Source organism: Dermacentor silvarum, chromosome 2, assembly GCF_013339745.2.
Source record: "Dermacentor silvarum isolate Dsil-2018 chromosome 2, BIME_Dsil_1.4, whole genome shotgun sequence".
NCBI lineage: Eukaryota > Metazoa > Arthropoda > Arachnida > Ixodida > Ixodidae > Dermacentor > Dermacentor silvarum.
Window position 1 is genome coordinate 153,175,885 of NC_051155.1, and position 26,242 is coordinate 153,202,126.

At 48.9% G+C, this 26,242-nt stretch overlaps 1 protein-coding gene across 2 annotated transcripts in view; it reads left to right on the forward strand.

Moving 5' to 3' along the window:
• The window catches only part of LOC119441922 (homeobox protein aristaless), a 126,460-nt gene that overhangs the window by 92,643 nt on the left and 7,575 nt on the right, over positions 1-26,242 (forward strand). For both annotated transcript variants that reach the window (XM_037706584.2, XM_037706586.2), the window contains exon 3: positions 10,207-10,252. In XM_037706584.2, the coding sequence (XP_037562512.1) occupies positions 10,207-10,252 (46 nt within the window). The remainder of the gene's footprint in view (positions 1-10,206; positions 10,253-26,242) is intronic.

The window sequence follows — 26,242 nt, forward strand, 5'->3', positions numbered from 1 at the left end:
AGACCTGCAGCGTGAGCGCCGAGGTGCGAAGTGCTGCGGGCTTCGCACTTTGTATAGTTTGCCTTTTGAAAAAAATGTATAAATAAATAAACTAAGGCCTGAATATATAGGGGGCAATTAAGGAACCTTCGCTGTTCTAAGATCTCACTCCAGCTGCGTTGCTGCGCGGGGCGAATTCGTTACGACTTTCATTAACTCTCGCTGCGGGGCACGTTTTGTTCTAATAAGTACTCCACGCCGCAAGAAAGTGGGGCCCATAAAGTTGCGCAGGCTTTGCCGGCGTGTATACCAGAGACACGGCTTCGGGCAATGGCCGGCAAGTGTTCTATATTCTCGTTGTTCAGGAAAATTCCCATTGTATTATATCGGGCGCACACTGCGACGAGAATGGAAAGAATAGCTGGACACGAATGGTAAAGTGGCTTTCGTTCGTGCATCGCTCTCAAAGTCTCGGGCAAACCAGAACGCTGGACTAGCCGACCTAATTTTGGACATGGAGACCGATAAGTTAACGATGAGGTTGTTAACTCCTCCGCGTTAGCGAGGAGGAGGAAGACGCCGGTGCTAATCGCGGAGCGAAGTACTTTAAGCCGATCGAGAGTTTCCGCTATACGGTGCACTTTCTAGCGTCCTCATTTAACCGTCGTGTGAAGACATAACTGACAGCTTTATAGCGGCATGCAGCGATGACTTCTATCGAGATAATGTTCCGCTCAAGTCTCTTCGAAACATTTTTGCATTGAATGTCCTTTTCTTATTGAAGTACAGGAGCTACATGCTGTACTGAGGCAGTCACCGCCTGTACACCTTTAATACGCCAGCATCTGGATAATACATATCACAGTTGCACGTCGCGTAAGGAGTCCCGCGTATAGGATCGGCTCATAAAAGTTTCATCGAGTCGCGGGGACCAGAAAACAGCGTGCGCACACGGGAGAACGGATTGTGCAGGTATTCAATTGCCCGAGTCATCCTATATTGTGTCATGTTTCACAGAGCTGTATTTAGAGTATAGAATAAGCGTTCCTCTTGGTCTTTCTACCTTCGGAGAGTCGAGAGTGCCACACGCGGGGCTCCGCCATAGACGACTCTGAAGTGCTGCTACTTGTGCGTCGCGGCCTGCAAACTGCGATTTGGACATTTAGAATATGCGCGCATGCGTGTATATGGGTAAGTTTATTCCAGCAACGGGTCTCAAGGAGAGAGAAAATGAAGCGAATTGAGCGAATGGCGATACCTAGTGCGTTCGCTCACTTTTTCCACCTGTAAAAGCAGAATGGCTTAAATGCGCGCATCTGCTCGGGATGCCTCGAGTACTCGACGCCGAGAAAGCACGCACGAAAGAGAGCGTGCCAGGAGTCCTGGACTGACCCACATATTTGCTTTTCAAGTCTCGCTCGCTGTAAGTGCTACTGAAAGCCTTTCCGTAACGGGCTCTGAGCGCGGAGTACGCCGAGAAATAAAACTTGCAATATATAGGGCCTCGCGTGTCCTTTACCACTAGCCATGACGGGAGACTTGCAGTCAGTTAAATAGGAAGTTTTACGCGCTAAGCACCACTGAAAGGAACGGGCCATTAACGCCAGCTTGCGCTAAACACGGCAGAACATCTTGTAAGCGAAATTCTCGCTGCTGCAGCTGCCACGAAGTGTTGGGAGTATAAAAGAAGAAAACCCTTTAACGTACAACAACTCCTCTGCGTTCTGCTGCTATTCGTCGCAACCCCCCACCTGCCTTTCTATAAAGCTGACCAGAACATCTCGTGCTTCGTGTGAACTTCACGCAGGCGTGTTCGCCCAACTCCACAGTTCACGATTTTCGTTTTTATTTTTCCGCGAGTGGACGGCCGTGTTCGGCATGACTGCATCCTGCTGGTGAAAAGGCGCGAACCAAAATTGCAGTTACTTCTCTGAATGTAGACACGACAGTCAGCTTCGTCTTCATCCGTATATCTACAGTGCCTTATACACGGAAGACGAAGGTGTTTCGTTTAAGAAAGCGTGTCAGGTCGTAAATGCGAGCCGGAGGAGTTATTAAAAGGGATGACATATCCAGGCGAAAGAAAGACGGTAAGCGTTGGGGACAAGCAACAAAAGGTTAACGCTGTGTCATCGCATGATCACCAGAGTGCCTGAGAAATCTTTTCGGCGTGCATTATAAACGTTCGCAAAGCGCAATCGATGGCTTAAGTTTGACGACGCAGTTGATAGATGGCCTCGATAGGCATGTACCAAATCTGCAAATGCGTAATGACAAGTTTAAAATCGCGACGGGTCGATGATGGTTGTGTATAGAGTCTATAAGACGCCTACATATATGCTCGAGCTAACAGAAGGAAACTTTTGATTTCTACTGGGATTATATTTCTTTTAGTATGCACTTTTTATTGGTAGAAGGCTAGCCCGTACACGTGTACAGACTTGTTGAATGGTGCCTTCATCACGGCGAGTGCTAGGATGTAGTATTGAGGTACCATGCATTGCAAGCATAGCAGTAATAGCGTGCTACAACGGAATCCTGTTGGTAGCTGGTGTTTGATTGCATCTTCTCGTTCCTTTTGTCTTTCTTTCTTTTTTTACTGTGATGTGAGCATCGCTAAGCGAATGATGGCCACCTTAAGAGATAATGTCACTGACAATAACCGTCGCAGTTCGCAGGCAGATAAATGGTGGATCAAACCGCGCTAATTATCAAAGACCGCCGCACTGAAAAGCTTACGGGAAAAAATTGCCAGCCCTTCCACTGTCGAAAAAAGTGTGGTTGATCCCTCTTATATAGGAATCGGTATAGAACACGAAAGTGAAACGTGTCTTCACAGAAGTAGTGTAATGTTTATTGCACATTGATATATAATGTCTATTGGTGTTTTGTGGCTAAAGCGCCCTTAGGCGTTGATGCACCCACGCTGACGCCTGGTGGCACGTCTCCTCCATCACGACTACCAACGTCGATGACCATGAGCAACCGTCGTGCATATGGAAGCTGCACTACGCTGCACACGCTAGCACAACGCGAAAGACGAAGCACGTAACTGACACACTGATACAACGCGCAAGACAAAGCACGTAACTGAATCGTCACCGAGTCAAATCAGCGCGTACAGCGCGTCGTAATTGCAGCCTCCGCGATCAACTTCAGAAACATTTTCAGAGCTAATTGCGGAGGCCACGCTCCGCTGTGCTGAGTACGGTGAACGCCAGTGGCGTTGGTAGTGCTTCTTGATGCCAGCGTCCCTTCGAATGCTGGCATCGAGGCGTCGTAGTGCTGAGACCACCGAAGCGTTCACTGTCGGTGCGCGTTAGTGTCATAATGCAGTACTTCTCTTTTCTGCTCGTAGGCGGCGGCACCGCCCCGAGCAAGAGCGCGGGTACACGGAGGAGTGTTAGATATATAAGGCGCGTCTGTGTAGCTCTCTGCAAATGTGTTTGTGGCGCAATGGGTTAAACGCTCGGCGATCTATCGTCGCGGACCGAGAGGTCGTGGGTTCGATTTCCAAATTTTGCATGTTTGTGGAACTTTTTCTTCTGGTTTCTTTCTTTGTATTATGTTCGTGTACATTGTAAGAACGTCATTCCGTATTTCCGTATGACGTATTTCCGTGACGGAAATACGTCAGTGAAGTCTTGGTGGACCCCGGCATAAAACACTTTCGTGTTAAAAATGGGGATAAGCGAAGCTTTTCGTGTGTGTACCTGACCTACTACTTTCCCTTCCCTTTCCTACTACTTGTCCCTCCCTCTCCTACTTTTCATTCCCTTTCGTGGAACTTTTCCTTCCGTTGCGTTGTACGATTCTTTGTGCTCGTCGCTGCTGTCGCTTGCGTTCCATGTCTCGAATTTGCTCGGCGGTGTGGTTAGCAGCATTCGCCCGCCATTGCCGCTTGCGTTTCTTCAATATTAAATTGCTTCAAAAGTAAATCTGTCCGTCACGGTAAGACAACGAATGGCTCATGCCCCCTTAAGCAATGGCTCATACCCCCGTAAACGCGGCCTCCCCATTACGACGACAAAATACAAGTGAAATTCTACGCTGGAATGATGAGCGGCAACAGAGCCAGCTGTGGAACAAGACGATGACGACGAACGCAGGAGCAGTGGCACGAGCGTGTGCCGAGCACGAGCCAACGAGCCAACTGTGGAAGAAGACGACGACGCTCGAGTAGCTCTGTGAGCAGCTGGTTGTTTTTTATTTTATTCCGATAGCAATTATATGGACACTCAAAGCGGATTTCTGCCGTCGCCGTGAGGTTCCGTATGACATCAAACGGCGATGAAATCCTCGCCGCGCGCCGTATGCTTTATGTGCGAGTGAAAGCGCGCGCTATCACGGGGAGCGAACGCACGGCAGAGAGCAAACCCGCGTTCCGCGCCGTGCTCCCTGAAGGGCTGCAGAATTAAGCGTCTCTTTCCTCCTTTACAATCACTATATATATATATATATATATATATATATATATATATATATATATATATATATAGAGAGAGAGAGAGAGAGAGAGAGAGAGAGCAAACGCGACTTCTTCCGTCGCGCGAAAGGCCGTGGGGGGACGGGAGGGATCGAGGGAAGGGGAGGCGACGTTTAGCTGCGGCACCCAATGTGTATTTATATAAAAACGTTGCGAGACGAGAAGGGGGTAAAGACTTCGGACGCTGCTCGACGAGTGTCCCGTTCTGATCTCGTCGAAAACCTCCAAGCCGCCCACAGAGGCACCGGCAACAGTCACCAACGCCGCGCACGTTCGGTGTGAATGCGGGCAAAACGCCGATGGTGTCGACAACAGTTCTGCGTGTTGCTGGTGCTGCTGCATGCCCAAGTTTATGCAGCTGATAAAACTACTATCCTTACTCCGTATAGCTCTCTACTAATTTGCTATCGCAATTGATGCTTCGCCTTTCGGGTGCTGCGACATCTTCAGCTTTACATCGCCGGCGCAGGCTAGCGTACAAGCTTCGCTTGAAAAGGCGAAACTCTCTACTTTTATATATAGAATGTACCTTGCGGGATACCGCACGACGTGCAAATGCGATGCTTAATCTACGAGTCAACGAGTGTGCTAGCGCCTAAGAGCACTCAGAGCAGATGCAGCCTTCGTAGCGTTATTTCACCATGTTATCCACCGTTCGCAAAATTAAAACAAAGAAGACAGCACAAAGAAACGACTCGCGCGGGCGTCGGTGTCACGCCCCCCCATTCGGGACGGCCGTTCCGAATTGGGCTACTTGTCCGAACAACGGGTCGCAAAGTGGAAAACAGGGACGGATACACGGAGACAGATGGGGCCGGGGCAGCGGAGACGTGAAGAACAAAGGATGCTCTACAGAAAGACTTAACTCGGCGCTCGTGTCGGAGCGCGTGCAAGCGGCACCGGTCCACATTTAATTGCCCGCCTAAATTGCGCGCCCTTCCGGCGAGCTACCTTGCGAGAAGTTGCTGTAGTACTATACCACTATACGCTGCGGTGCTCCCTGCTCTGGCCTCTGGCCCCGCGCTCGGGCTACCTCTTCTTTTTCCTTTCGCCGCGATGGCCCGCGGTCGTTTAGGAAAGGTTGCTTAGCATCTCGTTTAGGCGAGTGTGTCGTGGACGTATACGTAATGTCTTCGTGCGCTACTCTCTCTCTCTCTCTGATCTTTATGGCGTACACGAGAGGGCAAGATGGCGCCGAGGACGCCACCGAGAGAGAGGCACCCACCTTGTCATGACGGTAAGGATTAGGTGGTAAAGATGGCGCTTTACGTCTCTTGGAAGGATGAGGAGGAGGAGGAAGCAGGAGGAAGCAGTTCACGGTTGTGAGATTTCGCAATTTGTCGTCTCCAATCTTTGCGTGACTATACGGAGGGAAATAAATTGTCGCGGTGTGTACAACAGACATTGTAGTATACGCGGGCCCCATCCAGAGGAGGGCCGGAGGTTACGGCTTTGGAAGGAGCTATGATTGCCCACGAAATGCGGCGAGGTGGAGAGCGGCCGTCGCTTTTTCGTTGTTCGAGAGGCGCCTCTGCGCGCGCTTGCGCGTTGACCTTGCTCCACAGAGGGGGACACGCGACGAGACACGCGAGGGAATTAAAGCGCCGCGCCGCATCTCCGCAAAGTTCTCCCGCGGCAACGTGCAGTTTGGCGTGTGTGTGCGGCTACTTCTTCTTCTTCTCCTTCCGCCCTCTTTGGTCGCGGCACGAATGCGCGGCGACGTTCGAGGATGACGCTTTTGTGTCGTGCCTTGCTTGTGGCGACGGAATGAGGCACGACAAGCTGCGGTCACAAGTCAGGCGCGCCATTTACGGCGCCTCGATGGAACGCGTGGCAACGAGCGGCTAAACGATTGTACGTGCCTGCTTTGGGGGGTTCGTGTTCTGTCGCCTGTGGCGGAGTTACTTGATTTGTCTAACGGAGGAAGGGTGCCCTTAATAAAAAAAGCGTTCATTGGAGACTTAGCGGTAAGTGCGAGAGAAATGCACCTGTATGAAGTCCCGGATCCATGATTTCAACCGCGTTCACCACATCGCAAAGTATTGTTCAGGAGCTGACCCGACACACGTCCTGCCTTTTCGAGAGGCAAAGTGCAACTGACGGTGGTCAGTTGCGCTTTATACCACGTGACCGGCTTCCCACACTTCACATACTTTTTTTTCCCACTTCGACACCCCTTATACTAGCGCATTAATAATAATAAAGAAAAGTGATACAGAAACAGTGCGATACTTTTGGCAAGAGCTTTCTTTGTCAGGTTTGACGCCATGAACCTGAAGAAACTCGTTGTGGAATATCTTTCCAAGATATTAATTGTGGCTTGGTAATGTGGATTGGAGGAATAGCTAGCATTCGTAAGCTCGTCACTTGACATGTAAGTGAAGGACCTCGCAGATGCAGCGAACTTTAAATAGAAAGACCTAGAACTACCCCCTTGACTGACCTGATATGTAGTTGGCACCAAGTAAAATGATGCCGTACTAAACGTAATTTGCATAGCCTCAGAGTGTGTATGCTTAGTGCGTCCTAGCAGTTGCTTAATACTTTAAGGAATTGAGTGCGTAGTTCATACCATAAGGAAGATCATTATATTATACGTATATAGTATGGTTTTAGGTCGTCGCACGTATGTTGTTGCAGGATGACTTAAGAAAATGGCCTTGTGAGTGATTATCCGGAGCTGTATTCACATCGGTTTCGTTCTTCTAGAAACTGACAATTAGGCCACCTCCAGTAAGTGTCATCTGGTTGCCTATGCCATCCTCAATTTGCTAACTGTATAGTTCGTAAGGATCGTTCTTAAGCACGTGTGTTAGTAGATCCGAGGCTCGACCAACCACAGATATAAAGTTCAGCCACCAAACCGACAACTCTTATTTTGTGGGTAACTTCGTGTGCCGATCATAGCATTTTAACGTGAATTACGATAAACCCAGGTATAGGCGTGGAAACACGCGTAAAAGGGGGCAATTTTTCTGTAAGGTTGCAGAGCAGTAGAACATGCATGCGGCGACTAAAGGGAAAACAAATGACCACATGATCATGGCTATAGTGCCCCGCTTGCTCGAAGCAGGACGTACTTTGTTTGTGCCACGGTGCAGAAGAAACCACGCAGGTGGCGCGAGGTGGGCGTGGAAAAATGTGCGCGGTCCTCTTTCTATCCACCGGCGGCGTATTCGCCGGCTCTGCTTGAAGGTGGTCCGCATACAGGTATCCGGGTTCCTCGTTTGCTTTCTTCGTCCAAAAGCCAAATACACTTTTGGGAGCGTGAAGTGAGGCATTATCATTAAAAGTTGTTCAAGTTTACGCAAACCCGAGACGGGGTTTATTGCGCGTTGAAACAAATCGCGTTCTTTGTCTCTGAACACCCTGCAGAGGAAGTCACCCGAACGTTTTTTTTTCTTTTTTCTTTCTTTCTTTTTTTTACGGCCACAACTTCTCTCGTTTTCAGTTTTCTCGCACGACCGACCGGAACTAACCTGCCCCCCCCCCCCCCCCCCCACCTACCTATACCGTGTGTATACACCGACAATTACAAAGCGAACAGGCACGAGAAGCCGCCCCATCGTTCGTTTAGCCATGTGTGTAGTTGTGCCCCACAAACACGCGAAAAAAAAAAATAAATGAAGCAAGTTGGGTGGCAGCTTTTCCCACCGTGTCCTACAGGGACGTCCCGTGTCGGGAGGAAGTCGTACAGAGTCCTAACGGAGGCCTGCACGTGTGGCCCAACCGCCAAATCGGGCCGTCTTGGCTGTACTTTTCACGCTATCGCGCTCGCTTTATATACGGAGGGCAGCTTGCCACCCTCTGATTGTGCGTTGTTAAATTAAGGGCCATAACCATAAAGCATACGGCGGCAGGGCCGCACACTGGCCAACGGCAGCAGCACATTGTATACGTTCGAAACGCGTCCAAAATAGCTGCCGCGTGTGCACTCGCTTCTTTCTTTATAAAAGACGAGGCGTACGAATTAAGTGTCTCTCTCTCTCTCTCTGTACGGCGTTGTTCGCTCGTGCGCGAGCATGCATGGGTGAGTCGAAATGGGTGCCTCCCCCCCGGTGGACGGATGGATGGACGGACGGGCAGACTTCGTGTACGACTCCACTGGGTCGTCCATTCGCGCCTTTATGACGCCGCTTTGCGAGTTGGAAGGCAGTTCTTGCAGGGCTTGCTCTAATTGCCGGTGCGGTTGGTCGTGCCCTCCATAACGGCGCTAATTTCAATGCCATTGAGCTCGGCGCGTGCTCTCGACTCTCGCGAGAAACACAATCCTCCCATTATACAGGACTTATACCTTGCGCACGCGAAGTTTTCAAGTTCTTGAAGCGAGCACGCGTGGTTACTCTTCCTTGCGCCTCGAACAAGGGTTCATAATTTCGGGAGCATCGCGTGTGACGTTGCTGTAGAGACACGAATTTTCCAAAATGTCTTCTGGCTTCCGGTTTCGTTAAACGCTCGCTCGCAACTTTAAATGCAGTATGATACTTAAAAGAAGAGCGACAGCCGCTGGCTGTCGTGAGGTATCCTTCAAACCGAACGCTCTTCAGTGTCCTCTTTGATAGATTCGAATTAGAATAATTTACCCGTTTCTAACTGGGCGTCATAAGACTGTGCAGCGTGAATATTTGTTAACCTTTCCAGGAATTGTGAATTTCAAGTGGATAAATGTGCTGTACCCTTCTGTTGTATGTATGTTATGTGCTTTGGTGGGCGCCTTGTATTCGGGGGCTTGAGCTTTTGAAGAGAAGTGCTCGCATTTTATTTTCTTTGCTGGTGCCTGCGCACATATCCAGGATGTGAATAAATTGAACTGAATTGGGCTGAATTGAATTATGGGTGAACTTCTCGTTCAAGGCGATCATAGTGAGCATGCATAACATTCTTACATCGACGGCTGATGTCGTTTGCAGACGGGACAGGAGGAGGTAGTCACAAGAAAAGCACTGAGCGGTTGCGTTTTATAGTTTGCCTTGTGTCTGTACTTTCTTTTGTCCGCGTGTAAGGTGTGCGCTTGTACACCTGCAAGTTTGTCCCCTCTAAGATATGCGCTGGTTGAATCTGAAGGTATGAACCCATTATCTCAGCAACACGTTCTAGTGGGCTGATTTCGTACTGTCAGATAAGCATCGCAATAGGGCCGGCCGGAGCTCGATAAGCACAGACGTACCTCAGTGGCCTAGAAGAAATGTCAACATTATCGGTTTGACAGAATCCGGCAGGAGATAGCTGCGGAACAGAGTTATCAAATAACGTTTGATTTCTGTATATGATGAGAACATTACATCGATCACTGAAAAAAAAATCATCAATGCACAAATGGGAATGTGCATGCTTCGGACATAAACATACCCGTCTCTTCACGTGATAAAATGCGCTCGTATGTCAGGTAGAACATTTTTTTTTCTTTAACGGAATTATTAGGCATGTACTGTCCTGTTTATGCGTCTCTGTCGCCCCGTGACTTTGTAAAGTAGATCGACATCGATAAGCTAGTATGTCCGATGGGATGATGAAAAAGTGACAAAGCATTTGATTATGCTCGTTATCTCTACTAAGCTCACGTTATTGAAAGAATTTGCATACTTTTTCACACTTCTACATTTTCTAAATCAGTGACTCGTCTTTCAGCAATAACAGTAATTGGATGAATGAATACTTCATTCGATGATCCTTGCTTTGCCGCAAGTGTTGTGTGTTTCGCAGCCGCTGCTAACAAAGCACATTCGTATTTTACTTTTCAGGGAGGAACTGGCAATGAGGGTGGACCTGACGGAAGCGAGAGTTCAGGTCAGTGCAACAATTTTTTAAATTTTTTTTAAATTTTAGTTTTACCCATACCAGGCTTTATCTTTATGTACACTTTCAGCGAAGTCATGTGGATCAATGTTTGTAGGCGTGCAAGTTAACGAGTGCTTAACGGAGTATAGTTACACTGATCTCTTGAGCTTCTTTTTATGCTCTAATAAATTTAATCAAGACACAACATCTGAATATGGTGAAGAGCATGAGGAGCTCTGACACCCGATGATTAATTAGTTCATCGTCGCTCATTGCCGACTGCTGCTTCCAACTGTATAATACCTGCCACAGGAGGCATCGGAAATGCAGACGGCAGTGTGAGGATTGCGGGACTTGTTCCCCAATAGGCTGTTGTGGGGCAGAGGGTCTTAAGTTGCACTGATTTCCGCGATATTGAAAATGACAAGGAAAGGTGTAAGTGCCTACTTCCGCTCCAAAGTATCGCCACGGACTCCATATTTACAGCTATATTGGATTGATAACAAGAAGAAAGGACACCGAGAGGCCCGATTGTTATTAATCATATCATAAGAAGCCAACAAACAACGCGGGCTTTCGTGGATTGATAACTGTTACATATATGTATTGCCAAAATTGCTAAGCGACTCAGTATTTTAATGTATAAATGTTCATACCATACCCAACATGCCAATCACTTGAAACGATATTGAAATCTTCCCGTTGTAATGTGTCTTGTTTCTTTTTTTTTTTTTTTTTCTCGTAAGAGGTACTTATTGCTGAACATGCTCGTAATCGCTCGAGCTGGACTAGAAAGTCCTTCTCAGTGTGTTCAGTGGAAAAGTGACAAATGTACTCGCACGAATGTCAGCTCTGTTCGAACCCTCAATGATACCACAGTGTTGTGCTAAGCGAAAGCCCACGTGTCCGCTTTTGTCTTGCTATAGGATCACGCTTTGGAAACGGGCAGTGTGCAGCCATATTTATGTGCACGCTAACTATCAGCGCCTGCAACACACCGAGATTTGCTTTTAGAGACCTTTAGCATTTTAGAGACCTTTAGCATAGAGACCTTTAATTTCTGCCTTCCATTTGTGCCGTGCTAAAACGAATGTTAGGCACCACGACGTGTTTCGTATATAGGGTTGCCTTTTGCTGGCACAATAGGAGGAAGCCGTGCTTTTTACGAGATTTGAAACTGTATATTGCGTTTACTTACCTGCTCAAAGCATTTTTAATTAAGCGCCGGAAGTATGTGTCTCCCCATCAGATCGTCGCCTGCTTAACCTTGAACGTATTCGCTGTAGCATCGGAAGCACAATGAACATCGTAGCACGTGATCAATTGCCGTCGTAGTCTGAGGTGATCGCTACCGGCTTTAATCGTCTGTCCGTGGCCTCTGACTCCCTCTTTCTCCTCTACTTTAGTCTTATCTTTCAAGCTCCCCCTACCTCATCTACCAGTGTAGGGTAGCAAACCGGGTTTTCTATACTGATTAACCTTCATGCCTTTCTTATTTCCTCTGCTTTCTTTCACTCTCTATATCGCCGGAGAAGGCATCAGAGTTTCCACTCCAATGCCATATTATTGCAAAACACACTATCCAGTTGAGTAACGTGAATACAAAGTCCGCTGTATTGTTTTTGTTGGCAGCTCAAAGCAAGTGTAGAAGCTTCTTTGTTTTCGGTTTCTTTCCCCTCCTACTTTTACGTAATTATTAAGACAAAAAAACAGTCCCAAAAATGTGTTCAAGGAGTCGACGTGAACGCACGAAGCGTATTGCGAACTAAATAAACAACGAACGAGAGCCAACAAGCCCCCGAGGCAGGCGACCGTGGAGCCGAGGCCGCGCCGGGCTCCTGCTCGCCTGTTTCGTTTCCCCGATTAATCTTCTCGCTGGGTCCTCTGGACGAGGTCGGCAACGTGCAGTGGCTCGCCATAGCGAACTGCTACGCTCACGTACACCTGCGCAAGCTCGCGTGCACAGCGCCGCCGCCGCAGGTTGTTCTCGAGAAGGGGGAGGGGGGGGGGGGGGCTCGTTAACGACATTTAATTACTCGTATAATGTTTGTACGGAAAACGCGGAACCGACGTACCGACGAGGCTCACTTCAAAGCGGCACGCTCGTCCGTCGGTCCGGGGCGCTGCGCATGCGCGCACCCGCTGCTGGTATGTGCGTGAACAGGCCCTTAACGTCGGTGCTCCTCTCTGCTCACGTGATAGAGGAACAAACTTAGCGGAGGAGTGAGGAAACACGAGGAGGTTGAGGGAGGGCGGAATTTTTATACGCACTTCCGCCGTGTTCGAGTACAAAAATTTGCCCCTATAACAGCTTCTCTTGCGTGCGCGGGTCACCCACGTGTGCGGCGCCCTCTCTTCTAAGTTATTCCCCTCCTACTGTCGCTCTTTCCGAACCTTTATCTGGTTTCTTTTATTTTTTTTTTCTGTTTACCTGATAATGGGGAAGCAGTGACGGGCAGAGAGCTGTGCGTATCTATATGTACTTACCGAGGTGCGTTCAAGCGTGCGAAGCACCGGCCCCGTTGTTACACAAACGATGTGGCGGCGGCGGCGGAACATGTGCTGGGCTTGTATGTGTAGACTCTCATCTCCACCGACTTCACCGCTCTTTCTTCGGCCTCGGTAGTACCATCCCTCTCCCCTCCCCTTTCCAAGAGGCCCCCAAAGCTGAGAACAACGTCATTACTATGCGTAGCGGGTATTGCGAGCTTCCGGCGGTTTCGCGCGCTCGTGTCTCCCTCACTCCTTCCTGCTCGGCGCGGACTGCTTTGTCTTCAGACTATATAAGAGGAAACAATTCAAAGTTGTCCACGGTGACCCGGGAGAAGAAGGCTTAAAGAAAGGAGGTTAGCAAACGCAGCGAGGTTTGCTACCCTCATATGGGAGACCGGCGGATATCAGAAGAGAGGAGAGGTATGAGAGAAGTATAGCGAACAACGTAGAGAAAGAGTCGAACTGTTGCGTGCTTATTTTCATGCAGATGAAATCTACCCGCTGAGATGTGCCGCTCGCATGAGAAACCGTCCTCGTACTTTTCTTCAACCCTTTTCCTCGCGACGTTACAGTATTGATAAGTCGCATCTCGTCACGAATGTTACCCAGGTTTGAGCTTAAATCGTGCACGCAGTCGAATAATAGTGTGCAACACTATCAAAGCCTCTGTTGCGGTCCATAGTTTCGTATTAGCAGCCTTTAGCGCCAACGCCGTTTAGGCCCGCTACCATTGAAGCTTTTTTTTTCCTTTTTTCATTGTGCGTCATGCAAAACGGACTATTAACTAACCGTTCAAGCGTGATACAGACCACTTGCGTTTCTGATACCATAAGTTGTGCAGATAAAGGAGACGTACTTGATTCTCTCTCCAATGCCGCGGGAGCGCCGGATGTCGGCTATTCCAATAATAAATTCATTGTAAACGCTATGCATTGAGCCACAGTGGGTATAACGATCACACTCTGCTGCTGGTCGAGACGGAAGACGAACCCACAAGTCAGGGGCCAGGAAACGCAGGCCCGTGAGGATAGTGATGCATTCATTTTCTAAGGAGGTGCTGGACATAAATAACATTATATAGGAATCGACTTCCGTTCACGGCTTGCCCATACTAACTACCATCCCTTCGTGCATTATCGCAAAGCACACGAAACGAAAGGAAGCTATATAGTTTATTAAAAATGTTTTCTAAGAAAACGTATATTGTCAATGCTCCTATCTTCTTCTCACCGCCATTAGCGCGGCTAACGGAAAATATGCGAAAAACTATGGAAGAACCATGCCACGCCAGCTGTTGCCAGATTGTTGCGCCCTCGCCCATTCGATCACGTGTACTTTTCCCGTTCCACCCTCAGCGCACCCGACTCACTTGCTCACTACAGCACCGTCGCGTTACTTCTCTTGTTAACCCACTCACGCGCTCACCCATATCTCGGGCAATTAGGCGGCGCTAACTGGATCTTCGTCGCACGGGCCGCATCGAGCGGGGACTTCCTCTGCAACACTCGCTGTCGCAAGACCCAATTTGCTGGCGCCTGCTCTGCGCGAAGGCCGACATTCCCGCGCGGCCCTTTTAATTCAATAGGCTTCTCGTGAAGGGTGTTTAAGTCACCGCGCGGCAGCCGCGCTCATCGGCGACCAATTTACATGGCGATCGCGCATGTGTCTATGTGTTTATGCGAAATATCGGGGGGAGCAACGCCAACGCGCGCCCGCTGGCCTCCCTCGCATGATATATGACGGCGTTGCGCGGATAATAAACGGGCTCGCTTCGCGGTTCGGCCGATGCCGGTGTGTGTGTGTGTGCGTGTGTACGACGTCTCGGGCTCGCTCGCTTGCCTGCTATGTAGCTGCTTCTCAAGATATGAGCAGGGCGCCTTGCGCAAGGACCCCGTGGCTCGTACACATATGCCTCTAGACTACGTCCCTTAATTAGATCATACGAGCGTACTTCGGCGTCTTCATTAAAAATGAGACAGGAGGCTGGACTCGCCGGAGCGGCCAAGGAACGCCCATGAACCGGCAGTCTGATAAATACATAAGAGCTACTGAAAAAATAAATCGTAAGAAGAAAACGAGCGAGAAATCTTAGAAAGAGACCATCGTAACGTGGTGCTGGAGTCCGTCACATGCATGTTGTCTTAATACAAGGTCGTAAATATTATCACGCGACAGAAAGGCGTCTCGGTCGCTACACCGGGAAAGAATAAAGTGAAAACAATGTGAAGAAATGAAATTGTATACAGTGTCCTTGCCAGCGTAAGGCAGGATAAATTGCGGCGAGAAGAACGAGGACACTTAATAGCATAATCATATTATACCTGTTTCTAGCGTCGAAGTAAAAGAAAAAGAGAGAGAAAGACAGGTGCAAATAATAATGCTACTATCTGGCTTAATTCTCGTCATTTCTCTATAAATCTTTGCCGGCGCCAGGCACCTTTTTTTATTTTGTATTTGTCGCGTCTGTACGAGCGTTCGTTGCGGACGGAGGGAAGCGCTCCTCCGATTACGCGGTAATTATAACAATTAGCTTGTCTAATCGTAGGTCTATCACGAACATCAATGGCCGCACCAAATTAGCCCGAGCCACTTAAGAAGTCTTGTCGTCCCTACCTTCCTCGGCGCGCGCACCGCCATGCTTCGGGAACGCCCCTGTCGAAGCGAGATAAAAATGCCAACGGAAGGCGCACGTTAGAAGAAGAACGAGCGATAGACGACGGGGCAGCCAGAGAGAGACCACGTAGCCACATGTAAATAGGCGCGCTCAAGCAAGCAAGCAAGCAAGCAAGCAAGCAAGCTGTGTGTGGGTTGAGGACGAGGACGAATTCTGAGGGCAGAGGCATCTGCTGCGACAGTGCGACGTCGTTCGTCGTCCCCTATACATGGCTGCTCGAGGGCGGCCGGCGAAGGACGCGGCGAGGAGCGGGAAACGCAACGCGCCAGGTGACTCCGAAGGACCGGCCACACGGCGGCGACGAAGGCCGAAGAACCGACTAACCACCGGCAATTATCAAATTACTGAGCCAAGATGTTTAAATCTACGCGACGGGACAGAGAGAGAGAGAGAGAAAACAGCCGACGGTGGAATTGGCTTCGTCGTGGAAAAGAAGAGAGAGAGAGAGAGAGAGAGAGAAGCGACGGCTTTTCCCTTAGCCTCGTCGAGATAACAGAATCAATGGAAAGGCCGAGAAATTGAGGGTAAACGAGCGGAGAGCAGCGGGGAGAGGCCGCGACAGATGCGCATCCATGGAGCTGCGAAAGGATGGGTGGAGGACGTCGCGCACACGTACACGTTGCTGCTATAATCTGCACCAAGTTGTACGCTCGGCTGCGCTATATACGGTATAGTTGAGCGCAGCGTTTGCGGAAGCCAAAATCTGGCAGAAGTATACGGTGTGCGCCGAGACGCGAGAAGATATTTCGAATCTGAGACGGCTAGCAAAAATGTGAAAAGGCAAAACCTTTCAGTCGAGTCGATCGGCCGCCGGAGATTTCTGTAACACTGTTTCTGGCAGCGTCTGGAACGCGGGACGTGTATAGTTATTGGACGGTGATATGCATGTGGGAGGAGGCGGGGGGGGGAGGGGGGGGAGCTAGGGGAGGCGCTGCGGGGAGCGTGTCTTATCTTGTAATCGGTTTGGCCACAGTGGCGGCTTTCGGCGCGCTGCACGCAATTAGCGAGAGAGCGACGAAACGAAACGCGTTCTCTGTCTCGCCGTGCGGTTAACGTATTCCGCTCACAGGGGCCGGTAATAAATAGCGAGAGAGTGGGGCGGAAATGCAGATAAGCGCGCAAATGGGCGTCCGCTGTTTCTCGCCGAGCGCGGCGCTGCTGGCATGGCACCTGTTCGCACCAGCGCGGAAAGGGCCGACGCGAGTCGCGTAGCTCAACTCGACGGTGCGATGCCGAGCCCGCCGACTCGCGTCAGTTATACGCGTCTGCGCGAGTGTGAACGCGAATTACCGTGCGCTCCGCGCCCGCCCACCTAATGCTTATGTATGCCGCTATACAGGCGAAAGCAGAGTGCATGCGCGCGCTATGGGGAAACAGCTGTAACCGATTATCGACGGCGCCTGCGCAAGCATCGCCAAGCCGCACTCAATATTCCCACCTATTGTTGTACCGGTGTTGGAAACGACAGCGGTATCGGCAACGGAAGCTTTCGAACGGAGCGCACGCTGAGGCATCACTCAAAACTCGTCCATCGTTATAGGTCAGCGTTCCGCAGAGATTGATCGATCGAAAACGCGTTTTATTGCCACTTTTATCCGTGTTACCTTGCACCTGTATCAACGTACGTTCGTAAAAATGGCCGTAAAACGCGTTTTCAATCAATCAATCAATCAACCCATCAATCAACCCATCAATCAATAAATCTCCACGGAAGCATTTTGTGAGCTTGCGAATCCCTTGTTACCACATTTTCTTGAGCATTGCAGTGAGAAACGATTAAATGATCGAGAAAGCGCGCTGCAGCGACCCTTACAAAGCTGCGTACGGATCCTTCTACCGCAACGTTCGTGTAGAGCGGAACAAGCAGTGCCGAGAGATCGAGATAAGCTGGAAAGGCGCGGCCGCTAACCCGCTGCTTTCGCTGCTGATTAGCAGCCGACGAGACAGATCGGCGAGCAGGCGTTTCCCCACAACGGTCAGAATCGGGCTTTGCCGTAAATAAATCTGATTTTCCCTACCTATAATTAGATGCACAACGCGGACACGAGATATAGAACCAGCCCGCGCTGCACGCGTTCGGAAAACATTTTGCATAAAAATAAAGACTCCCTATAGCTAAGCGGGCAAGCGAGCAAGGGGCGGCTGGATTCGTGGGCATGCATGGTATACAAAAAAGCGCGCCGTGAGCGCGGGCGTAGTCGAGGCCAATAAATCCTGAACGGCCATAAATTTTCGCGCTATAGAGCGCGTATAGAGCTGCGGTAATTTGGTGGGGTCCCTCCCTCTCTCTCTCTCGCACCGCGAACAGAAATCTTGGGGCTCGACGGAGGGCCCGCGTTCGTATACCCCCAATTTTCCCGCAAGCTGCTAATCTGCCTTAGTATAAGAGATATGTTCACTTAAAAAAAAAAAGATTCATTTTTACTTTTTTTTTTCTTTTTTGCTGCCCCAGGGCGCTTTTATTATAATGTCCCTTGCCGGCTTCCCTATGAAGTTTGTGTTGTGCTGCTTGCTATTTTCGGTGAAATAGATATTAAACTGTAGGAACAATCATAGGTAGCCATGAGTCCGAACTGCAGTAATACACTTCAGGCTTTAACACATAGGCCGTGCTGCCTACGTGTTGTGACAGTGAACAACCAACGGTCACTTAAATAATCTGCGGCTTCCTTACTATCACTACAGCGTACTCAATGCTTGTCTTGCAGTACGACATAGGGCTTTTGAACAAGGCAGGTTCACTTCGGAACATCTCATTGCTTCCGTGTGGTTGGTATTTGACCGGCATTCGACGTAAGTTCCATCTGACGTATGACTGTCGCGCGCTCGCGTTACCTGCACATGTGTGACGCAACGTGGAGAGCATATGAAAATATCGGGGCCTTACTTGACTGATCAGTTTAGTTGAGTGTATTAGGAAATACTAGAACGCAATGTTCGATTACCATATAGGACAACACAGATATGGCGTGGGATACAAAAAAAAAAGCAAGCATTTTTGCGCAGGTATAAAGAGGAATATAATGGAACTAGTTAAACCGCGCTGGACTGAAAAAAAGAAATAGAAAAAGACAGCTAGCACATGAAGGCATATAGTATATGGGATATGCAAGAGAGAAATTGATAGAGCGAGAGCAAAGCAGCTGTGCATCTATCAACGCTAATTTTTAATCACATCGGGCTCTTCTAAAGACTTACCACTAAGCGCTTATTGGCGCATTTTCATACAGCCTTAGTGTGGAGTAAAAAGAAACGTGTAAAAACACTGCTATAGATATGTGTGCGTTATACCGACTGACCGGTGACTAGAGGGCTTGTTTCCTACGACAAATGAAGGATACCTTGACTCTTCAAGATTCAAGCCGCTGTGATATGTGACTGCGAATGAGTAAAGTGCAAAAGGTGACCTACAATGTTGACGGTACCTTAATTTCTAGTCACGAGGAAAATGCCCGAAAGATTAAAAAAAAGGAGAGTGACAGGAAATGTAATTAAAGGGAAAAAAAGCTGGAGGGGGGGGGGGGGGGCGAAGCAGCTGGCAGCGTGAAATGACTTACTACTTGCCTTATAAGCTTACGTGGGGACCAATGGAATGCTTTAGTTTATTCATAACTTTGGTATACATAACTTATTATTTGCACAAAAGGGAACATCTTCGGAGACCCAACAAATCTGTTAACGTCATGACTACAACCTACTCTCACTTAGAAACACAATCGCAGCATTAATCATGGCATACAACGCAGTATTTCAAGAGAGGCAACAAACCCGAAAAAGAAGTGAAAATTACGGTTTCTATTGCGTATTCAAACTGACTAAACTCACAATGCATCAGAACAACATTATTCAAAAAGTGCCAGCAAAAAAAAAAACAAAAAAAAAAAACAAAAAAAACAAGACAAAAATACTATTCGATACTGAAGCACAATCGGCTGCTGAAGCACAATGGATATTCGACGGAATCAAGTGAATACAGGACACGGATATTATTTAATTTTTAGATATGATAATACATGAAACAGTGATTGCGGGCGACTTATCTACAACAATAAAGGATGCCACACAATGTCGAGCGCTGATTGTTTTAGGTGTGTCAGGACTGCATGAAGTGCCGATAAAGTCGGGGACTGTTATTAAGGTAATTCCAAATTATAGCACTTGTGAAGTGCAGGTTTAATGGACCAAACTCAATATTTGCTATTGGTAATAACAAACGTTAACTTGAAATACATTTGCCAATGCAAAATGAGGAGGAGAGAGGACTGTCAATAAAATCAGTTTTCTGTTTATTAAATATGGGTCAATGAAGCGCACGAAACATTCCACCAAAATTTTAACATTATGCTTGCCTATAGGATATTAAATGAATTTTCACTCCTTAGCTATGTTTGATTCGATGTTCTAATAAGAATATGAAATGTGCTATATAGCGAAATGTCGAAGAATGGAACGAAAGTAAGGAAAAGAAAACAACGAGAAACAAGTGACGCACTCGGTCTCGCACTTCTTTTATTATTACGTTTCGCTATTGCAAGGCTGGCTACTTTTCTGAAAATTGTATTCATTCAAGTATGATCTATTTCCTTTGCGCATTCATCTAGCTTTTCTGTTTTCCCATTACCATACAATTCTTGGTATACTCCCCACAGTGAGCTTGTGCATTGTCCAGATCACCATCATCATCATAATCATGATCGTCGCCTTCGGCTTCGCCGTAGTCGTATGAAAAAACAAAAATGAGAGCAGAAAAACAAGGATAATGATATGAAAAGTTAGAAGGTATGTATGTGACAAAGCAAAATGGCAAGCGTACTCTTGCTACTGAAAGCTAAACACCTAGCTTGGACACTTGTTCGCTATGCCTATATGCTTTATGGTATGAAGGCTTTAGATGTATGTGCTGCTTTGCGCTACATACGTTCGAACAAGTACGTAATGTGCATGAAAAAATTTACAAGGGAAGAACACTGTAGGAAAGCAAGATAAGGTTCAGGAGGCGATAAAAAAAAAAACAAGATGGAAAGAAGCGTTGCCTTGATAAAGTACTAAGAGCGGATTGATTGATAGCGCACCTTTTGTATAAGGTTAAAACTGTATTCTTAAGACCACTGTTAAAAGGAATACCCAGTTCGAAATTAGTCTTCGACTGCAGCTGAGATAGGACGAAGGCATGCGGGCTATACTCACCTGACCCTCTTTTTCGACAAATTAGAACTACAGTTGTTGTTTTGCTCGCTTTACTTCTACCGTCTCGGCATTCCCTTTAAGAGTGGATCATACTGTACGAGCTCCACTCTTAATCTGTGTTGCCGTACGAATGGAGATCTTTCCGCTGCAGAGAACGACGATGTCACGTTGGTGAGGAACGTATGCACTAAAGAATTGGCGGCGGCACGGCTTCCTTGCGCGTGAGTCGCCGCCTCGTCCGCAAAATGGCGCGCACTCGCCTCCTACGAGGTCCATCTCTTAATGGCCCCATAATTAACTGGAATGATTTGCGACCGGGGCACTTTTGCGAGCTCTACAGGAGCAGCGTCGCAATGGGCCGCGCAGACAACGTCCAACATCTGTCCTCTGCGCTTCCTCCTCACTCGCCCCATCCGCGCATGCGTGCTTGCTGCGGCTTGGGAGTAATATGTGACGACAGGTACGAGGAGGTGTATAGCGTGAAAGCTCGCGTATAGCGTGAACCAGCCATACTGAAATAAGAGGTGAAATTTTGGGGCCACGAAAAAGAAAAAGTAGATCTACTTTAGACGTAACCAAAAAGACACTTGGCTTTTTTGGGGACGTAAGCTAAAGAAACACTTAGGCCCGTATTCAAGAACGCAACTTAAGTTGAAGCCCATGCTTGACTTGATTTATAAGACGCCTGTCGTGAACGCGCTGGAGGAAACGCAATGAGTGCACAGGGCACATTCACGCCAGGCGTCACCCAGATCAAGTAAAGCATGGGCTTCAACTTAAGTTGTGTTCTTGAATACGGCGGTTAGACTCCCAAATGCCTCGAGAAGCCGAACTGACGTCCCGAAATCCAGGAAAGAACTTCGTATTATGTGCAGAATTTCACGGTAGTTGTACCAGGTAGCCGCCACTGCGACACAAATACGTGCGGTCGGCTATGTTCGACACACCCACACCTGGAGCTGTCGTGAGCACGGCGAATTTTTCTCTTTCGCTCTCTCTCTCCCCAATTGTGTTAGAGAGAGCGTATTTTATTTGCCGCGCTTCCCGTTTCTCCTTTTAGTTAAAGCCTTCATCGCGCATGGATTTGTTGTGCAGTGCGTCGTTGAAGCTGCTCTTTGTTAACCCATGGATCCCGCCTCATTTGACTGGGCTTCAAATTGTCGCTTCTGTACGAATCAGTGACGCCTAACAATCTTTCGTGCGTGGTCTAGTACATTTATTACGCCTACTATAGTGTTGCGCGTCGTATTTTATTCCACCATTATCATTGGTTCGTAGCATTGGTTGCGCTCGCACATTTTTATGAAGTACGTGTGTATATATGCTGAAAGCAATAATGTTTCTCCTCCGCTTGTGCTTGCAGTCTCATTAAAAATTGCAAACAAGCGGGAACCACATTCATCGCGCACAAATATTATTGTGCGTCGCGCCTAAAGTCCCCAACTCTCTCCTGTCATCATGCTATAAAGTTTTTCACCGCCACCACCACCTAAAGTTCTTGTTACGTGAAATAAATGGGAAAAAAATTGAATAGGATATCGTCGCGTAAAAAAGCTCGATCGAGAGCACATCGTAAAGGAACAAGTCTAATAAGAGGCCAGAGGCCACAAGACCTGCGTTCTGTTTTGAAGGAAATACTCCGGTCGTTTAGAAAGCGCCGTTTGTTCTCATTGTATGGACTGATTTTCATTAAAAAAATAAAGAAAAGATATGTTCATAAACTTAGCTGGAAACAGTTTCTCGCGAAAATTTACAAGTTCTACAAATTCCACTGCCATTCGATGGTGAAATTGCCTTTGAGTGCCAAATTCTATTCAACGCCGAATGCCAGCCTTCATTATGGAGCAATCAACTGTTCTATATTAAAACCTCGTCTCGGCTCGTTTATTCGTACACACACTGCGGGAGAACTGGTCGTCGATTGCGCGTTTCATGCGCTGCAGCTTTCCCATGGGCGACACTGTCCGCAGCCCTCGAGCTGGCGATTTTCGCTTCTGGGTGTCATTTTATTACGCCAATTACGATCGTAATTGCGAGGTGTCCTCGGTCTCGCGTGATTGAATGCGAGGCTCCTTAATGGCTGGCCGTAATGATGATTACTGTTCCTGCGACGCCGCGGCTTGCACGCCATTCCAATTGGCACCGCGCGCGAAGAATGCGAACGGAGCAAGTGCAGTGCGCCTCTAGTTAAGCTTTAATGGCATCCCGCATCGACTCACCGACACAGTCACGAAGGGCCGCGCCGTGCAGCCGCCGATGGTCCACCGAATTAAAGTATACGAACAGCTCGATGTAATCTGCATTGTAAATCCGCGGCAGTCATCGTTCGTTGCACTTGCAGCGATTTAATCGTTTCTCGTGGCCAAAATACGGGGTGCGTGTTTCGTTCGACTGTCGGGCGGACATACGGCTAATCACCGTGACTGTGTACCTTCTGATGTTAAACATACGGCACAGATAACAATAATAATGGTATAACGACCCCTGGTGCGAGTATAGAAGCAAATTACTCGAGTATGGCTAAACGCCTTACTAACGCATTCCACTTGGTCTTATTGCTGTCCGACCAAACCCCCCCCCCCCCCTTTCCCCCTTTTCTCAACCACATTCCCGTGGACTATAACTATACGTTATCTCGAGTTAGAGCTTCCTTATAATATGGAGCCAACGATCGCCCGTTGAAAAAACCGCCACCCTAGGACGTTTTATCGCATTGTTCCAGGCATCGTACCTGGCTAAATTGGTCACATTAAGCAGGACAAGGTTGTTTGCGTTCCGCCGAGCTGCTGGCGAGGCGCCGCAGCAGCGGCCTCTGTGGGAATCGAGTACACTGTCCTGACAGCCGAAAAGAATTTGACAGTCAGAGATGCGTGCGGCCAATCTGACGGGAAAGACCATGAAGCTGAAGAAGAAAAAAAAATTACCTCGTAGGCGTGACCGAGCGTTATGTTTCTTTTCGTTTTATTTTCGTGCACGCGCATTTGTTTACCCATTTCTTTTTTTTTTTCGCGTTTAATATTCCTGCTCGAATCATTTGTTCCCCGGCTGGCAGGTTTTGTGTATGCGCAGGCTTCTATTTTCTGGAGCACACACAAAAAAAAAAAAGAAACAAAGGAAAGCCACTATGGGTGTCAGTTCCATTACGAGTCGTGTGTTATTATACGCACCAGGCACGGACACCCAACGTCGTCTTGACGCGACGAGGAAAACAAGGGAAGGGTGCTGTCTATAGCTACTGCTCGCGAACAAGCAGGAGCCCTTTCACGTAGAAGCGAAGATAAATAATTATAATAATAAAGAAAAAGCAACGAAATAAAGAACGCGGCGGCCGCTCGATGGTACGTTCGAGCCGACGTGCTCTCAGGAGCTGTGATTATCTCGTCAGAGGCGCTGGAGGCCATTTCGCATTCACCGTGGTGCCGATCCGTGCGCCTGCTTTGTTCGTGTGCATCGCGGCTTTTCTCTCTCTTCTCCTCTCACATCGAAGCATGCTTGCAACAGCGTACGTTTCTTCTCAGGCTCGACGTACAACGCGGGAGCTTCGATCGTGGCCGCCTCGCTATAGCTGCCTCCGCCCCCTTCCGTATTATATGAAGAACTGGGCTGATGCGCTCGCTCGCTGCGTGCCATGTGCCTACGCACGACGGCATACGCGCGGTGTACGATGCGGCCGCGTGATGCTAAAAGAGCGCGCTTATAGCGGCATCACCGTCATGTTTCGACGTGGCGATATGTATACACACCTTTGGACCGACGTGAGGGTTTCGCGGCTCCTAAGTAGGAGGAGGGGCCCGCACGCCGTTTTGGCCCAGCTGCCCATCACCGCGTGTAGATAGAGGTTGCGTGCGCGCGAGTCGTTTAGGGCGCACCGGGTTCACAGAGGCGCTGCATGCCGCCGTTCGCTGGCTTGCTTATCGGCGCGTCTCTGTGTACGCGCGGCGGGAAAGGCGAGTGAGAGGTCGCGATTGGGTTCAGCCGCGGTGTCTTTCCTGTTTTGACCCTTTGGTCTGGGTCACTCTAATACACATGTATAGGCAGCAGCTGCGCACTTCCAACTTCACACGTTATCTGCGTTTCGCGTTTCTGCGGTTCAGCGTTGGTGCATTTTGGGAACTGTTCCGGTTTTTTTTTCTCGGGCTTTTATACTCGTTGTTTACGCACGAGTCAATGTTTACACCATCGCAAGGTCGGAAAAGGGCAGTTTTGACCTTAAGGAATGACTTGCCGGTGCGCTAAAAATGTCGTACGCGTATAGTTCGGACTATAATCGCAGGAAACCGCGCGTCACAACGATGTAGCAAACAGAGCCGCCGGTTCGGCCAGACTGAGTCGCATCGAACGCAACACTGCCGCTATAGTATGTATACGCATCGCCCTGGTATAGCATGCCGTGTTCTGGCTTGTCACTCTCTCGAGCCAGCTCCAAGCAGGTGTCCCACGAGACGCCGCCACTCTATGTACGACTCCGGCAGATGGGTCGTCTTTCTCACACGTCTTCGTCCCGTCAAGCGCTCGCAGGCGCTGCTGCCAGCCGCGAGAAAGAGCGGAGAACACACCACCGCTGCGCCGTACAGCCGACTTAATTATATGCGTCGCGCTGCCACAGCTATATACTCTCTATACGCGAAGCCGTGCCCTCGTCATTTGGCGAGCAGTTCTCCTCTATAGCTGCGAGACGCCCCGAGAGAGACCGGCTACTTGGCACCCTCTGCGCGCAAGCGTAACGACGCCGATGGTCTGTCGGGAGCCTGTGGTTACGGCGGGCGCCGAATTCGACAGCTAACCTTTTCGGGGGCTTAACCCACCCGCCCAAGCTTGCGAGGGACGCACGTTCGTCTCCAGGTGTGTCGGCTTGCTCCCTGTTGCGGAGCAATCACGGGGGACACATGTATACGTCTTCTTCCTCTTCACACTGTACGGGCACGGACGCCGCATATCGCGGCTGACAAGACGAGTTGTCCGCGTGAAAATTACGCGCTACCGTGCGCGGTCTTTCGTGCCCTTTTCTGTTCGGCCTGCGTTTCCGCCTTCCTCGCGCTGCTTTCATTTCTTGTCTTTGTATACAGCGTTACGGTTCCTTTTTGTGTCCTTGTGAGGCCCAAAAGACCCGCGAAATCAACGGCAAGTCGTATACGGGACAGCCAAATTCGGCGGCCGCGCGAGATCAGCTCGGACTCGATCGAGTCGTTTGACGCTGTCGCGTCTCGGCGCTGGTTCTAACGCGAAACGTCGCGCGAGCAACGCGCGTTCCAATCTGGCGGATGGGCCGTCCCGCGCGACGTGGAATGCACGCTACCTTGTGATTTTCGCGGCTGACAACAAAAAAGAAGCGCCTCTGTAATTTGTTACTCAGTCAGGCACGTGTAACGAGATACTCCGATTTGCAGCGGAGGGGAGAGAGCGTGGCGACCATGTCCTTGTCACGTACATATATGTATACTCGTTTCTTTATTCTTCTTGTATATTTCGCTATCGTTTGTTTCATTTTGTTTAGGACTCGGGATATTCAGCCACCGTGTCTGTGTCTGTCGTATAGAAGGAAAGGCAGGTTCTTGCACTTGGATCGCTCGCACACATTCCTCATTTTGTGGCAGAAGCTAGAGAAGATGAAGCGCCCGCAACTGTTCGGAGCAAACGGTTAATGC